Below are 19,247 nucleotides of genomic sequence, written 5' to 3'. Positions count from 1 at the left end.
ACAAGTTATTATGATGGCTGTTCATCAAAGTAATTGAATTGCTATATATGATCATGGTTCCATATCGTAATGCAAGTAAGAAGATTCTTGTTATATTTTATAAGGTTATAAAATATTCAACGTTATTTGAAAAACATATTTGTCATACAATAATATAACGTATTTATATTTATTCATTACTTATAGAAGTTAAATTTAATAATTATAAAACAGTATAAATCAGTATTGTTTTGACGAACTATTCTAGATATAAAGATTCTTAATTATTGTTATTTATTATAAAACAGTATATGTACAAGAATTGAAATAAAAGAAATCAGTATTGTTTTGACGAACTATTTTAGATATAAAGATAATTATTGCTATTTTTATATAAAAATTATATAAATGCGCTATATTTTTATAATTTTTAATTAGCCTTTTTTTGCATTGGGACTCATAAAATCATCCAAGAAATTCATTCGGTGATGGCATTGTCTCGGGCAACCTACAATCATGTCCATTCCCCCATCATCGAGAATCTCTAGACAGATCTACAACTAGCAATTTTGATACTAGTGAGAGTATCAGAAGTTTGGCTAAATCTTCTAGTAAAAAGTTAGAGGACGAATTATTAGACTTAATAAAAGCTCCTCCATCTTCAAATAAGTAAAATTTATAATTATCTTAAAAATTTTATATTTTATATAGATTGTTCCTATTATCTATGGAGGAAGGTCTTAACAAATTCAACTATACTACTCAATTATCATTTAAATCCAATGTATACAAATACTTTTGTGAATTATCAATGAATGAACTACAAACAAATGAACCAATACAAAATAATAATGAAACTGCTTTAGATATTTTAACTAGCATTATAGAATAAATTAGTTCCATATATATGTTTTGAAATTATATGTATTTTGATTTAATTTAGTGAATTATTTGTGTATATATATATATATGTTTTTATTTTCAGAATAAAGATTTCAAAATTATATTTATTTATTTATTGAGTAGTATACAATATTCAATTACATTTTTGAAAAAATTAACAATAAATATAACAATTAAATATAAAAAATAACCAAGAGTTTAAATATTTCTTAAATTTGTTTCTTAAATCTTTTTCAATTGTTGAAGAAATTGTCTGCTTGTTGAGAATGATCTTAATACTTAAAGGCTTCTAATGATATAGATATTATAATATCTTTAATAAATAATTCATTAACTAGTCAGTTTTTTAATATATTTTTTTGTAAAATATATTCTTAGATTTTAAATTATGAGGTTTTCAGAATAAAGATTTCAAAATTTAAACATTTTATTATAAATATATATTTAATCAGTCATATACTATATTCATTATATTATTTGATAAAATAAACAATACAAAATAATTATAAATTTAAATAATTTTTAAATTTATGTCTTAAATCTCTTGATTGTAATGTTGATGAGTTATTTTCTCTGCTTATTGGGAATGGTCTTGTGGTCAGGTTGGGCATTGTATCTTTTATATATCAAGAAAATATAAGTTACTAAAATATTTAATATAATTGTATCATCAACATCTCCAGCTATTCCTTCATTACTAATTATTATATTATGCAACAAGCATATAGTTTTTTTAATAATTTCAATGCTATTGACACTAATTTCAATTGGTCTACTAAGTATTTCGAACTTCTTTACAATCCCTCCAAAGCTCCTTTTCATTATCCAAATTTATTAACTCCATTTTTTTTTTTACAAAATAAAAATAATCTTCAATTTAAACACAGCAAGCGTTATGTTTTTTTTATTAAAAAAGTACGGCAAAACGCTACTGCTCAATTTGTGCGCACTATTATACAAACTTTAAATAATAAAAGTTTATTTTTTTTTTAAGTTGTTTATAAATAAATTTATATTATAAAATTTAATTAATAAGAATTAATTTTTTTTCTTTAAGTTTTGTTTATAGACAAGTTTATATTTATAAAAATTCAAAAAGAAATTTAATTGTTGTAATAATGAAAACAGTATCGCGACTCGTAGATTTAGGAGATTTCTACCTCCAAGTCACTTTGATCAAAAAAAATAATGGAATGACAGTGGTGACAGGATCATCCAATGAGAATCAGCCACCGACCCCTGAAGCTCGACGCCGGAGATGCTACAATTGCCAGGAGGTGAGCCACTTGAGACATTAGTGTTCCAGGCCATCCAGGGAGGCCCGCGTGCCCATGGGGGTGTTGTCAGAAAACCCGCGAGTGGGAACTAATGACGGACGTAAACGTATGCATCGTGATTTGGAGTTGGGATAGCCAATGACCTCAGTTCCTTCAAAGCCTGATACGGACATTGATCGGCATCCTCCCCCTATTCGAAATTATGACGCTCGGGTTCAGACCCTGAACGGATCTCGAAGTCCAAATGACGGAGATCTGCTACAAAGAGCTGTGGCAGTTTTGGCCACCGAGGTCCCTCAGCCTGTGGGTATGGACGAATTCTGGGGATACCCCATGTCCGCGTAAGAAGATTATTCGTGGAGATGTTTTATGACATTACAGTATGTTATGATTAGTTCTAATAAGTTACCCAATTAATAGAACAATATTAATTTATTAAAATTTAATTATTTTTTAACTCAAAATTTATTAGAAAAAACAAGAAAAACCAATAAATGTATTATAATATTTTTCTTGTCTTTTACATAATAATCATGATTAAATATTCAAATAAATTAATCCTATTCGCTTATCCAAAAAAAAAATTAATGCATATTCAAATAAATTCATCATAATTACATATAGATTTCTTCTTTTTTAAAAAAATAAAAACAAACGATTTACTCTCATAACTTAATATTTCAAATAAGAATAAATGACTAGTCCAAAATTATTATAAAAAATCATAATAGCCAATATTCCTTTAATAAACTTAAGTAAATAGGGATAAAAAATATTTCTTTTGCACCTTCACCTCCAGCACACTCTTCCCTTAGAACCTTCATCTAGCAACTTGGTTCATCTCAACTTGATTCAATAACTGTGGAACCTCATTTTGTATTGTCATGGTCTCGTTATTGGCGGTCATGATTTGATCGGGACAGTATCTCATCAGATGAACACCCTCAAAAGCCCAGCATTGTCTTGGCTGACCCACCACTCTTATCATTTCTCCATATAATTTACTAGCTTCTTCCCTGCTAACGTTAACCAGTTTTTTGAGACCATTGATCCATCTATTAGCTCTTCCTATACCTTCATTAGCTTCATCAATTCAGAATAGGTCTACCATCTTTAAGTTTTTCTTTTATCCATTCAAATCTTATATTTTTCTTTAACAACTTGTAGACATGTGTAGCTATCTTTGCAAAATTCGGTATGAACGATGATAAAAATTTGTAGCTTATAAAACTTGTAATTCAATCTTATTACTCGGTGCTCTCATGCTCACAATCTAATCTATATTCTTTGAAATGGGATAAATTTCATTTCCCTTTATTATATGTTCTAAGTACTTTTTTTCTTTTACTCCAAAAACACTTTTTTTCATATTAGCTCTCAGACCATTTTCTAAAATTATATCTAATGCTTTGATTAATCTCGTATTATGCTCTTATTCTGTTCCATGATATTAAAACATCATCTAAATAATACATGATTCCACTTAATCCTTGGAAAATAGCCACCATAGTTCTTTTAAATATTGGGGCTGATACTTTTAACCAGTGGCCACTACAACGGGGGGAGGCGAAGCAACTGCTTCTAAAAATTTGAGTGGTTTACTACACTTATCCATAACCATGTGATGGTTTATGATATCGGACTCGACCTCGTGATTCCATTAATACATATTAAATTAAATAATAAGTGGGGATCTTATTATTACATTTTTGTGAAAATTACCATTTAAATTCAAGTCAAATTTTTGAAGGAATGTTGAAGTTTATAAATATTTATAAGATGGCTAAAAAGGGGGATGTAATTATTACAGGTGACCTAGAGGTTAAAGAATCTAAAGATTTGTCAGATTCTGAGAATTGTAAATTTATTAATTAAAATATTTTTACTAACACATTATTTAGTTTCTTCTTCTTCTGATTATAATTCTGAGACTTATGATTCAAAACTATTCGTTTATTTTACCTTATCGTCTACTTTAAAATTTTCTGCTTTCCCTAATTTAACAATTTTATATAAATTTTTATTAAACATTCCTACTACCTCATGTACTGCCGAAAGGGTCATGAGTAAAATTAAATTAATTAAAAAAGACTTCGTAGTACCATGAAAGATCCATTTCTTAATAATTTAATCATCTTATCAGTGGCGTATCCAAGATTTTCTTATGGGGGGGGGGAATTTTTTTTAGGGCTTCGCCCCCAAATCTTCCTTACCTGGCCTTCGGCCAGGTCTTATGTTTTAGCTATTCTATTAAATTATTCATAATTTAATAATAAATATATTTATATTTTTAACTATTATTTTTTACTAATTCGTGCTTATGGATATTACAAGCCTATTTTTTATTATTTTTTAAGTTAGGTATATTATATTTAATAAAGTTTTTTTAAATGTAAAGTTGAAATAAAGTTTAATGTCATTTTTTTTATAAAATTTGCTTTAAAAACTAGCCTCAGCTTAAATTCTCATACCATATAAGTAGAATATAATTTTTTTATTGAAAATACTAATAGTAGTGTGTATAAAATATTGACTAGAAAATAATTTAAAAAACAAGTTTTTTTTAACTTCTTATCAAATACAATATTATTCAATTTTTTTTATTAAATACTATAATTATAATGTGATTTTTAATTTTCGTGGGAATGTTGCCAATTCATCAAGAATTTCGTTTGTCGTTGGAACCAAATCTCTGTGAATATTTAACAGAGCTAACCCATTTAGCCGAGATTCGGAAGTAGTACTTCATAAATATGTTTTCAACCTTCTCAAGTTGGAAAAAGTCCTTTCATTCGTACATGTTGTAATAGGCAAACATACAAGAACATAAAACAACTTCAAAATATTCGGAAATTGAGCCAAGGTTTCTTTACACCGATTGAGCGCATCAATAGCATGCTCAGATAAAATAGCTAAACGTAGTAAATATTTATACCACAATTCGAATTCACTGATTAAATTTATTTCCGTATCTATATCATAGGAATAAAATTTTGCTAAATATTTCATTTTACCAATAATGGCATTATAAAACGAAGAAAGATCTTTGGGTATTAAACTTGAAGATTGCTAAAGACTTGTTTTTATCTAAAAACCGTATCTAAGAATGGGATGAAAATGGATATTTTATAATATTCTTCAGTTGAGAAAATATTTATTTTACATTTCAATAATCGCCTAAGTGCTAGACGAGGTTTAATTAGTGTTATATCATAAAATTTAGCCTTCGATTCAACGTCTAGATAAATATTATGAAAATATTCATCTACATCATTCTACCTGTTCATATATTTTTTCCGCCAAATCAATAACCTGAACCAAATCTAAATTTTGTTTTTGTAAATTTCTAAAAAGTAGTGAGCTATAGGAAAATAATTTATTGATGCAACTAGCAGCAATGATAAACTCTGATTGATCAATTGAATTCAATAATGATATCGCTTTTGAAGACACATTACTTTTTTTCATGCTCAGCCTTATATAACTTTTGTATTTCTATTTCTTCTGTTCTACAAATTGGAAGTAAAAATGAAAAATTAAAATATTATTAAAAATACTTATTATTTCCGACTCACTAACAATTTTGAATTTAATAAAATAATTATATATAAAATAAATTACCGTTTGATTTCAAACTCTTAGACTAAAAAATTTTCCATTTTATTAATATTTTTGAATAATGTTAATGTACTCTCAAGGAAAGGAAATTAAAATTTATTTATAAAAAATGTTTTATGTTGGAAAATTGATATCCAAATATTTGTAAAATTTTGATTGGGGGGGGGGGGGGGTAAAATTGTTATTAGCCTAAAATGATATTTATGAAAATAGTCAAATTTGCGATGGGGGGAGGGAAGGGGGAAATTCCCACCCATTGGTTACGCGCCTGCATCTTATCAATGGGAAAAAATTTATTAAACAATTATATCGATGAAATTATAAATTCTTTCGCTTTCTCTTCCCCTAATTTGCCTAAATTATTCATTTTAAAATAATATTTTTAGAGTATATATTTTTTTACATTTCATTTAAATTATAATTATATTAAAGATTGGATGCAATAAAGATTATTTTTGAAATTTATGGGTGTCAAAAAATAATCAACCCTCTTTTTCGAAGGGGGGAGGGGGAGTATTTTTTAGGGAGGGGGAAGGGAATTCTGCTTCCATCGCTCAGAAGTTGTAGGGGCTACTGCTGTTTAACCCAAAAGGCAATGCAGAATGAAAACAAACCCCTATGCGTAATAATTAATATCTTGCTTTCTCATTTACCTTGTAGGCATTAGAAAAATCTATTTTAGAAATATTGTTGCTCCCTTTAAATTAGCCAGTAATTCTACTATTCTAGGTAATGGATATTAATGGAGCCCCAAAGGAAGAAATTTCTAAGTTATTTCCCTCTCTTCTCAGAGCTACATAAGAAAAAGAAGCGTTAGTAGATTATAGCTAAAAAATATCGGCCATTTAAGTTTCGGTTCGGGATATCAAATTCACGGTATTCGCGATACAATCTTCTCTGTAATTTGCTCTAAATTTTTTGCGATTAAAATTTGAAGGAAAATAAAATCACGATAATGGGTTCCTCATATTGTCTTAGCTATAAAAGCTACGCGGAGAAAAAAAAATTATTCGCGATACACAATATCGGCAAAAAATGTTTGGCCATTAAAGTTTTGCTGTTTTGACCTGATGCCATTATTAAATTATAATACATCATGTATTTATATAATAATAAAGCTAGAGAAAAATAATCACAAGTATAAAATAACTCTAACTAAGGTTGTGTCCTAAATATATTGAAAAAAATATCAAAATTATAAATTTTCGCAAATTAATAAAATTATGAAACATGTCCATTTTTTAAAAAGTTGTGTAAAAATTAAAATAAAGAGAAAAAAAAACGAGAATAAAATAACTAAAATAACATTACTTACTATTTTTTCGTAAAAATTACCCAAATAAATAAATTTTGAAAAAAATCTAATATTTTCATAAAAAATAAATTTTTGTAAATGATGAAAAATGATTTTGAACACTATTTTAATTTTACATTAAAAATATGTTATTTTTTACCTCAAAATTTAAATTTATTTCCATTTTTTATATTTAGGACACAGCCTAAACAAAATAACTTTTTTCTAGTCCAGAAAAAAATCCCAACGATAAAGTATAAAAATTTTAGGGAAAAAGCACTTGTAATCAATTTATATTATCCCATCCTATCAAAGAATCAATCTATTTTGCTAATCTTTTTTTTACTTACGTAAAATTAATTGTAAGAAAGAAACTTACAAGTTTTTGTTCTCCCTATATTAAATTGCTATGATAAGATTAGTTATTTTATTTTTATTATTCATTTTTAAGGGATAAGAGTACCTTTGCCCGAAATTGGTAATTGATTATCCCTGATTTAAAATGATTATTATATCCAAAGATATATAACAGGGAGCTCAGTATGAGGCCTAGGGATTCTAGCAGGTTTAATGGAAAAATCTTTTAATTTCAGAAATTGAAAGAACCCTTTTTGAAAGCCTAAAGTTCGAAGATAATAAGACTAAATATGATGGTTTTATTCAAGGGCAAAAATATAATTGAGGAATCTAGTATATTATGAAATTTTATAATACATTTTATTTTGATATCGGTTAAGGATGAAGGTATAGTGATTTAAAAGAAAGTTGAACATTTTTATTATCAAGATTTTTGAAAGAGGATTGATAAATTATATTATACATTTAATAAAAATGTTAATTATATAAAAATTTCTCTAATATATTACTAATAAATAATATTTTAAAAAGTAATAAATAAAATATAAATAACATGGCCAGCAAAGCGTGCTCATTTTTTTTCTCAAACGTTTCCTACTATAAGCCCATCTAAGACCTTTTGAAATTTTCTTGTAGTGTCGGACTATAATTATTTAAAATAAAATATTGTACAGATGCGTAAATCAAAATAATATCTTAAATTATCAAAAATTGTACATTTTTAATAAGTATATCTTATGTCGAAAATTTAATTTAAGTTTTTAAAAAAAAATAAAATGATTTACATCTACAGCTTTCTTTAATGGTTTTTTGTAGAGTCTTTGATAAGCTTCCTTAATTGCTGCAAGATCTATTTCACTTCTAGCGATTATTAATCTTAATAGTTTGTGATCTTTGGTACCTGGACCCTAAAATTAATTATTTATAAAAAAACCAAAAAAAGAAGAATTTCATAGGAGTAGCCATGATTTTGATAGTGGGGGGTGGGCACAATTAGTTGAATTTTCCCCTATAATCGTTATTGGAGGTCTTTAGACCCACATATTGGCTATGTTATATTTCTATAAAAATAATTTTGGATGGTCGTTATTTTAAAAATGTTGTATACAATTTTGGAGGAAGAGTGGGTATGTAGGGTGAAATTTCTATTAGCTTGTAATGATCTTTACAAAAACAGGCAAATTTCCGAAGGGAAGTTAAATCTCGCCTCCCCCCCCCACCCCCATGGTTACGCCTATGAAGAGATTAATAATGATCATTATGAATTACCCAGAGAGTGGCTTTGATTCGTTTTGCATAGTATTCAGGGGGATTATTGATGCATTGTACTGATTATATAATTGAATACAATTTTTATACAAATTATTTTACTAAATGGTAAATAGTTATTTCACAAAAAGGGATATTTAATTTAAACATAAATAAAACCTAAATTTTGTAGCACTTTCTTAGTTTTTCCGGAATCCGTCACTTTAAGTGTCAAGTCCGAATTAATTTGGGATAACACACTTTTTTTGGTATTAGCTTGATATTTGGCAAAAATTTTTTGAAGATCTTGCTGATTCCTAGTAGATAAAATTTCGGCCACACCGCCTTTGCCGCTAATATTTTTAAAGCCCTTAGTCTGGAGAATTTTGGCATCTGCCTCGATTTCTCCCGGCGATCTCGGGCCCATTCTATTACCCTTATAGATTAAAAATAATAAACATGCACATCAGGGCGTTCGTATACTACAGTTTACAAGTAATAAAGGTAGTGGAGATATTTATAAAACTTATAATAATTTTAGTTTAAAAGTAAACATACCTTTAAACAATTAATAATACTTTAATATAATCCAAGAGTAGAGTTTTGACATCTCCAGAAGTATCACTTCCAATTGCCTTAGCCAATTCTTTTTTATATTCTAATATATTTTTTTAAGGAGCAAAAATTTTTTAAAAAAAGTAAGAACTATATCTATGAAATCTTAAAAAAAGAAGGAAATATGAAAAATAAAGTAAAAGGACATACCTTGTTTATAAGCTCTTTGAACCATTTCCAATTCTTGTGGGCTAAGAGAACATATTACTTCCGCTATTTCCCCCAAATCTGTGCCAACTCCCTATTATCACATATAAATTATTTAGATGATAATAAAAGGTTATTTTAGTATAGTCAGGGCGCGTACGCAGGAATTTGGTCTGGGGGGGGGGATAAAAAATTTTTTTAAGAAATATTATTGTTATTTAAAAATATTAAGCATAAATTTATTAGGTTTAGGACTAATAACTTTTCTAATACACAATTTTAAATAAATGTGAATTACAAAAATATTATATATATAAACTATATATTAAATGTGAATTATAAAATATAAAGTGAACATAACCACGATATGAATCACTTAAATAACCCAAAATTGAAATTGAAATTTTTCGAGCCTTTAAAATTTTTATATAATGTATAAAATTAAATGTTTAAAATATAAATTAATACACAAAAAGTTTCTTAGGAATAATTGTATTTTGTATGTTTTGAGCTAATTTTTCAATTATCTATCCTTGCTTGGCGTTAAATGTCTATGAATATTCAAAAGATCCAAATCATTCAATCTACTTTCAGAAGTTGTATTTCATAGGTATGTTTTTCAGAGACTTGCAGGCCCAGGCCTCCGGGCCGGACCGTATTATAAATTTTTTAAAAATACCCGGGCTTGGCCCGAAATTTTTTTTAAAAAAACACCCGGGCTGGGCCTAAAAATTTTTTTAAAAAAAATATCCGGGCCGAGCTGTATAAATATTTGAAATCTCCATTATTAGCTATAAAAATCAAAAATAAATATAATTTATTAAAAAACATTGTGCCGGGCCTGAAAATTTTATTTTCAAAAAAACCGAGCCGGGCCTGAAAATTTTTTAAACAAAACCCGGTTTTTAAAAAAATCCGGGCCATGCCCTGAAAACGGTACCTCTGCAGGGCTCTGTTATTCTTCTTAAAAAAAAGAATGTCTATGGGAGAGTTGCTAATATATATAACCATTTAAATACATTGGGAATATAATCTAAAATGTGTTTGAAATAATGCAAAGCATCCATAGCATTTTTTGGGACTGTATCAACCATAGTTAATCTTTTAATCAAAGTTATTCAGCTAATAAGGCATCATAAGATATTTTAACATCTTCATGATAAAAATCTAACAAATATATTTTTTTTCCATCACCATCTGAAAAAGTTTGGAAAGGATTTTGTGGAAGTAATATCTGCGGATTTGTAAGGCTGCATGATGAATTAAAAACCATTCATTTATTTGGGTTAAAAATGTATCTAAGAGAGGGGGCCATTTGTTTTATAATACTCTTCTACTGATCTTATATTAATGTTTTGACGATGAGCTTGCTTGCTGCAAGTCGAGTGGGACAAATTTTAAACAAGTATAGCTCTGCTTTTGACTCAACAATAACAAATAAAATATGAAATTCTTCATCAACATTATCTCTAATTTTCTTGAGTTGTAATAAAATGCTCTCAGCTATTATCATCTTCTTAATCAAGTCAATGTCATGTTTTTGAAAAGTATTACATAAAATAAAATAATACATTCTAATGAGAAAAAAAATTTGAAATAAGTTATGAATCCAATAATTTTCTTGCTTCTGAGGACATATTTCTTTCAACCCATTATGATATTTCAGTAATAGCATTAATAATCGGCTCTTCTAACTCCATAAAAGCTGTTAAGCTTGATGGGGGAGACTCGATCTCGTTGGACAAACTTGCAATTTCTTTCTTCCTGTTGGACAAGGAGTTTTAAAAATAATTATTATTTGACTAGAAATTTAGATAAATAATACGCCACTAAAATTTGAAAATAATAGGTAAATTACGCCAAGGAAAACTTGAAATCGAAATTAATTGATAAAATAATTTAGTAGATGAATGTCTTCTTCTCCATTTTATGGCGATAAATGTAATTAAATATATATATATGTGAGATATGAATAAATATTAACAAATATAAATTAATATTAACAATAATATTTTTGAAAAATATAATCCGGCATCTGCATTTTTTGGCTTCCGCTGCGTACGCGCCTGAGTATAGTAGATATATAATATAATCAATCTCTTTACTTTTATATAATATGACAGGGGTTAAGCTTATTAGGGGTTGGAATTTTTTTTAAAACTTAATTCATTTATACCGTGCTGAAATCATATTTAAACAACATATATAAAAGAGTTATGCCTGTCTCGTTAATTTAAGATAATTTGGCAATGATTTTTCGTTTTTTTAAGATTTACATGAAAAATATTTGCCGGATGAGGAATTTTTGTATTTTATTTTAAAAGGGTGTATGGAACTTAATAGACTTAGAGCGAGTTCTTTTTGAGAAATTTCGATCAAAAATGGATCAAATGCCAACTTAATTTTTTTTTCTTGCGAGATTAAGGTCTACTATTCTACAAATTTTTCTTTTAAATTTATATTTAAAATTTTCTAGAAGATATAAGTGGAATTCCCAATTTTTTACGATTTTTGTTTTAGCGATCTAGAACCTTTCCCTTAATTTTTTACATAGATCAATATAAAAAATTCTTCCGGCTAAATCCTTCAAAATATTTATAAAACGCTCCCTATAAAATGTATCAAGTTTTAAATATTTGCTAAAAACTCAATTTTGCTAAAAACCCCTATGGAATATTATATTTAGGGCTTTTTAAAAATCTATGGGTTATTGTGTTTATTAATTATTTTTTTCCACTAGTGTTTTTTTAATGATGCTTACGGCGCTGCTTACCTAGTGTTACTTGCTACAACTTATTGCACAATCAATTTATTTAGTTTTAATATATCAATATTTTTTAGGGACTAAGGGGAAAAAAGTTCAAACAAAGTTATTATAATTATTAAGAGATGATAATATTTTTTCTTCTCTGAACAAACCTTGACCGCTTGATGCAAAAGTACTGCCAAGTAAGTATCACGTGGGTATAATAAAGCAAGTAAGGCTTCCTTTGTTATGCCGGAGAAATCACCTTTAACAGAAGATTGTAAGTTCTTTAAAATAATTATAATTTTAAAGATGGTATAGTAGGCTATACTTCAAATAAACAAAGTGAATGAATGATTCCTAGGAATAAATGGAATTGAATATTAATTAAACCTTTCGATAGAGAGTCTTATAAGCTTTTATAATCTCCTGCCTCTGTTTTTCGGATCGTTTGGTCAAAATATTGATAACCGTATTTTCATCCGTACCTGTTAAGAAGGCAATAAAAAAAAAATTAAATATATGAAAAGAAATGATAAGTATAGGATGGAAAATCTTATAAGGTTCTGAAATAGAGATTTCAGGATTTCTATCTGCAATATTTGTCGAGGGAGACATCCTGAAATCCTCGACAAATATTGCAAATATTAGTTAGATGATGCTATACTAAATATTTATATGATAATTTTCCATGAATAAATATGGGGAAAAAATGTCGAGACTAATAGAAAATCACTAGAAAAGAGGGGAAGGGGAGGATTAGAGATACCTAACGCATCGACCAACTCTCAATTTTTGTAGGCTAAACAAAAAAACACCTTGATTAAGGTAAGTTCAATTCTCTATTTGTTTTTTTAAATTCAATTTGAAATATATGTAACATAACCCAATATTGTAAGCTTTAAAACCTTAACAGCAATTCTTTACATTTATAAAAAAATCCATTATTATCCCTTTTCGTGTGCAATACTGTATTAGAATGCTGCTATCCCATTTATTTTGTTAAACAATGAAATTCATATTTATTGATTATTTTTAATCTCAAAAATTAAAATTGATATTTGAGAGTCTTTTTACTTCAACAAAATTATATTAAAGAGTATAAATTTCTCACATAATTTATTTTTCTTTAAAAAGTGGGATATTATTTTTTTTTTTACAATGATTGTTTCTAACCTATTCCCTTCATAGCTTTTCTAAGTTTTTGAGCGTCTACCTTAGCGTCAAACGGGGAAAAATCCTTCACAGTTCCATGAAATTGTCTGCCAGCAGCTATAAAAGGTCCTTGATTGCTATCAACACTCATATCATCTTCACCCGGTATTTCTTGAGCATTTGCCTGTTTAATTTATTTTTTAAAGGTCAAAGTTGGTTGTTATTAATTATACGTAAATCGAATAACATTATCACTCTTCCTTCCTCTTTTGAATATAGTTTTTTTTAAAATAAATTTTATATTTATCCATTTTATTCCCTGCACTAAAAAAATAAATGGATCTATTAAAAATCGTTATCTTTTAAAGATATTTCTAAAAATTTTGGTATTTTTACAAGGTTACAAATAATACGGGCTGCCATGATTACTATAAATTTACAAAATATACTTTTTTTGCCAATAAAATGAAACTAATACTTATCCTCTTGTTTTATAAATAATTTTTAGAGGGTTGAAGGTTATTTCATTTCATTGCATATTCAATAATTTTATAAATAACTATTTTTTGGTTGGAGTATATTTTTTTTAAATTTTAATATTTTTTTAAAATTTTTTTATATGTTCATCATTTATCAATTTATTATTAACTTTTAACTTAATAATAATAATCACAATTCTTCAAATATATTTATATTTATAGAAAATAGGGCGCTTGTTAAATGTCGTTCTTTTCGTATACCTGCTTTCAAATTATGAATTGAAAATATAGCACAATATGATTTGCCTTAAAATTTTTTATTAGTCTAAAAAAATATCACTTCACAGTCATAAGATTTTGTATTGATCGGATTTTTTATATAAAAATTTTTAAAAGGTACAGTAAACTTTTCCCCCAATTGGCTAATTAGTTTTTGTTCTTCCGGGCCTGCGGTTCTGCCTTTGCCACAGTTGATATTCTATTGACTTCATTAATTATAACCCCCCCCCCCCCGTCAATTATTATTTATATATCAAATTTTGTTGGAGATTAGTATAAAAGAAGAGTATAAATGATTTTTTTTTGTGGAATTAATACTTCAATTGATAAAACTTTCGTTTTGATATAATATAAATTTTTTTCAGTAGACAAGCGTGAGTCCATGGCTTTATTATGGCTTAATTTACAATGTAAGAATTGCAAAAATACTAGTATATTATATTGGAATACAGGGAAATCACTCTCAACCCACTCCAAAAATTTTTTTTTTCTTTCTTTCAATTCCTGAGACCATGAATTTTTCAAAAATTTTATAGTGAAGTTTCTTTAGTAGTGGAGATGGAGTATTATTTTATTAATGGATAGTGATACACAGTCATAAAAAAAATCAAAACCTTATAACTTTTGTTTATAAATTTTTGAAATATTTATTTGTCATTGGCTGTAATAGACAAAATTGAAAGGCATTTCGTTTAACCCATCACTCTATGAAATAAAAGTATTGATTATTTTTAACATTTATTATAATAAAAAGTTTTATTTTTATTTATATAAATAAAATATATGATGGTATCATTATGGATACTACCTCCCCATGCTATATGGAGTCATCGAAAATTTCAATAAGATTAGATGAAGGGGAACAGGCGCGTACGCAGGAATTTGGTCTGGGGGGGGGATAATAAATTTTTTAAGAAATAATATTTTTAATTAAAAATACTAAGCATAAATTTATTAGGATTAATAACTTTTCTAATACACAATTTTAAACTAATGTGAATTAAAAAAATTATATATATAAACCGGCATTTAAATGTGAATCATAAAATATAAAGTGAATATAACCCACGATATGAATCACTTAAATGACCCAAAATTGAAATTTGAATTTTTTGAGCTTTTAAAATATATAAAGTATAAAAAATTTAAATGTTGTAAATATAAATTAATACACAAAAAGTTTCTTAGGAATAATTGTATTTTGTATGTTTTGAGCTAATTTTTCAATTATCAATCCTTGCTTGGCGTTAAATGTCTATGAATATTCAAAAGATCCAAATCATTCAATCTACTTTCAGATGTTGTATTTCATAGGTATGTTTTTCACAGACTTGCAGGCCCGGCCCCCGAATTTTAATTTTTTTAAATATACCCGCGCCGGGCTCGTAATTTTTTTTTAAAAAAACACCCGGGCTGGGCCTGAAAATTTTTTAAGAAAAAATATCCGAGCCGAGTTGTATATTTTAAAACCAAATATTTGAAATCGCCATTATTAGCTATAAATATCAAAAATAAATTAATTTATTTTAAAAAATTCGGGCTGGGCTAGCCGGGCCGGGCCTGAAAATTTTTTTAAAAAAAACCCGGGCCGGAAAAAAATTTTAAAAAAAATCTGGGCCTGGTCCTGCAAATGGTACCTCTGCAAGGCTCTGTTATTCTTCTTAAAAAAGTGAATGTTCTCTCATTAGTTTACTAAAGAGCTGCTAATATATATATAACCATTTTAATAATTGGGAGTATAATCTAAAATGTGTTAGAAATAAAAAGCATCCATAGCATTTTTTGGGACTGTATCAACCATAGTTAATCTTTTAATCATAGTTATTCAGCTAATAAGGCATCATAAGATATTTTAACATCTTCATGATAAAAATATAACAAATATTTATATTTTTTTTCTATCACCATATGAAAAAGGTTGGGAGAGGGGACATTTGTTTTATAATACTCTTCTACTGATCCTATATTAATGTTTTGATGATGAGCTTGCTTGCTGCAAGTCGAGGGGGACAAATATTTAACACGTATAGCTCTGCTTTTGACTCAACAATAACATATAAAATATGAAATTCTTCAACAACACTAGCTCTATTTCCTTGAGTTCTAATAAAATGCTCTCCGCTATTCTCATCTTCTTAATCAAGTTAATGTTATGTTTTTGAAAAGTATTACATAAAATAGTTGTATAATTAAATAATACATTCTAATGAGAATAAAAATTTGGAATAAGTATTGAATCCAATAATTTTCTTGCTTCTGAGGAAATATTTCTTTCAAGCCATTGTGATATTTCAGTAATAGCATTAATAATCAGCTCTTCTAACTCCAAAATAGCTGTTACTGTGGCGGAGACTCGATCTCGTTGGACAAGCTTGCAATTTTTTTCTCCCTGTTGGACAAGGAGTTTCAGAGATAATTATTATTTTATTAGAAATTTAGATAAATATTACGCCACTAAAATTTGAAAATAATAGGTAAATTACGCCAAGGAAAACTTGAAATCGAAATTGATTAATAAAATAACTTAGTAGATGAATGTGATAAATAAATGTAATTAATGATAAGAATAAATATTAACAAATATAAATTAATATTAACAATAATATTTTTGAAAAATATAATCCGGCATCTGCATTTTTTGGCTTTGGGGGGGGGGGGGGGATTTGTCCCCCTGTTTCCCCCCCCGCTGCGTACGCGCCTGAAGGGGAACATTCAATTGATTGCATTTCCATATTTAAATCGGTTTATAATTGATTGTATTTCCATATCGGTTTAATCATCAAAATTAATAATTTTTAAAACTAGCTTTTTTAAATTTTAACGTTGGTAAATTTAAAAACAATAAATGTCATATTTGATTAACACCTGTTAAATATTAATATTATATAACTAGACCTATGCGCTGATTCAGCGACAGCGTTATCGGCGATTGGCACGCCAAATTTTACGCAGCCGCCAGTGGCAAACAGGCGGCTCGCCATATTTTCCATTACCTAATAAAACTATTTTCGATTTTTCTTACTTAATTTTTTCATCAAATTTAATTATTTATTAGAAACAACTAATTTTGAAATACAGTTCATTTTCCTAAAAACAATGATACAGTAAATTAAATTGATAAAATTATAGTTAACACATATATATTTAAATTGGAAGGACATAGTGAGGATCTTCTTGAATTTAAGGTTAGTCCAGCTACAGAAAATACAAACTCATTGGGAGTGCTTGTAGCAGGAACACATATTTTTTTGCTAAAATGATGCAGCTCCAATATTCTCTTTTTCTAAAAGGATACTTTATAAACTGGTGAAGATAAAGGTTAAAATAATATATAACATTATTGTTCCAAATCATTCATGATATCGTTTTGCGGAGGACAATTTGTTCGAGCTACAAGCACTCCCAGTAAATGTGCATTTTATGTAGCTGTGAAATAATCTTATCAAGAAAATCCTGAGATGTCATGTTCTGGTTGAGTGAGTGAAATGTTAGAAAATGAGGAAATGGAAACAGCTGGTAATGAAGACAAATTTCATCAAACACTTCGTTATGATGTCATTCTTTGCAGGTATATCATGAGCTTAGTTTCAAAATATTTTTAATTTACATTATCACCAAAAAACATAAATGAATCTTTAAATATATCATTTGAGCCATCGAATCTTTAAAATGATTATTTTTCCGATATAAGTGTGCATTATTTTTGTAACAATTTTACTGTTTCTTATAACAGGCATATAGTTTTTTAGGTATTTTTTTAAATGGAGAATGTTTCCTAATAGGTATTCAATCAGAATCCAGAAATGTCTTGGACAAAAAAGCCAGACAAAAGTACCCCGGCCAAAATACCCCAATTTGTAAAAATTTGTTCAAATGCTTCTTAAAAAGCGTTTAATTTTTTTTTTGAAAATTAGAGTAATTTCGGTTTTTTTTTGTTCAGGTCGATTTACCCAAGACATTTCTGTCCCTGATTTATTCAATCATAATGTATTTATAATTTGCTCACTTTAACCTCTATTTTAACCCCTTTCATTATTAATTATCTCAACATTTTTAGTTTCAAAAGTTATCCTGAAGCCGGTCTTGCTCCTAAAAAAGAAAAAAATAATTTGGAAAGAGCGGGTGTGGAGGGTGTATAAAAAATTTTCTTAGCAGCAGCTTAAAATCATATTTAAAAAAAAGAGGCAAATAATTAGATAATTTTTTGCCCTCCCCCTCCCCTCTCGGCGTAATCTTAGGTTATATCTACCGGGAACATAACAATCATATTGACAAATATTATTTAAAAATATAAAATTAATCAAAAATAAATAACTTTTTTGACCAATGTCAATGTCAGGGTCACCACAAGTAAAAAATAGAAAAATTCCTCGAATTGCCTTGATTTAATCATAAGATTATGATTTATCGGATTAAATTTTTTTTAAAAAAAATTATATAATTTAAATTTGCCGATATTTTGTCTTGATCTTCTTTTAACTAAAACAAAAAAAATAAAAAAATAATTGTGATTATTAATCAATAAATTTATCACAAATCAAATTAAAAAAAAAATATTAATGAATAAGTAATAAAGAATTCAATTCTAATTTTTTTAATATTAGTTTGAGATAAAAAACCAGAGTTGTTAAACGCTATTTTTAAAAGTAGCGTGCTACCGCTATAGCTATTTGTCAAAAAAACTAGCGCGCTACCGCTTTCGCTATTTGTCAAAAAAAGTAGCGCGCTACCGCTTTCGCTATTTGTCAAAAAAAGTAGCGCGCTATTAGCTACTTTTAAGCTACTTTTTATAAAAAAAATTTTAGAAACAAATGAAACAAATTTTTTTTATTTTTTTTTTGCTTATAATGTAAATGTATAATAAATAATATATAAAAATCAACATTTATAAATATAAAAATATAGTTAGTTTAGATTTTAAAAAAATAAGCAATATAAATAAATATTTATTTTAATTTGTTGCATTTTAATAATAATATCATTTCAATATTATCATCCCCAAGTCTAGAGCGACGATCAGAAAGTATAAGCTTTGCTTTACTAAATAATCTCTCGACACTAGCACTTGAGGGCAAGGAAGCTCTAAAAATATTTAATCAGATCAATTTTTAAATATAAATAAGTTTTTACCTTCTGTTATGTGTCCTATC

General features: G+C 27.4%; 1 protein-coding gene across 1 annotated transcript; it reads right to left on the bottom strand.

Moving 5' to 3' along the window:
- Positions 1–7,983: 7,983 nt before the first annotated feature.
- Positions 7,984–18,420, bottom strand: LOC135925036 (annexin A4-like). Its single transcript, XM_065460174.1, has 10 exons — positions 18,413–18,420; positions 13,361–13,523; positions 12,578–12,672; positions 12,358–12,471; positions 9,442–9,532; positions 9,255–9,334; positions 8,857–9,112; positions 8,698–8,756; positions 8,214–8,336; positions 7,984–8,071 (listed from the first exon to the last, which is right to left on the bottom strand). The coding sequence occupies exons 2-10, from the start codon at positions 13,488–13,490 to the stop codon at positions 8,012–8,014; spliced, it is 1,008 nt and encodes a 335-aa protein (XP_065316246.1). The 5' UTR covers positions 13,491–13,523; positions 18,413–18,420; the 3' UTR covers positions 7,984–8,011.
- Positions 18,421–19,247: the final 827 nt, after the last annotated feature.

This window comes from Gordionus sp. m RMFG-2023, chromosome 2 (assembly GCF_954871325.1).
Source record: "Gordionus sp. m RMFG-2023 chromosome 2, tfGorSpeb1-WG-v2, whole genome shotgun sequence".
Classification (NCBI taxonomy): Eukaryota; Metazoa; Nematomorpha; class Gordioida; order Chordodea; family Parachordodidae; genus Gordionus; species Gordionus sp. m RMFG-2023.
This window is presented reverse-complemented; position numbering and strand designations above follow the sequence as displayed.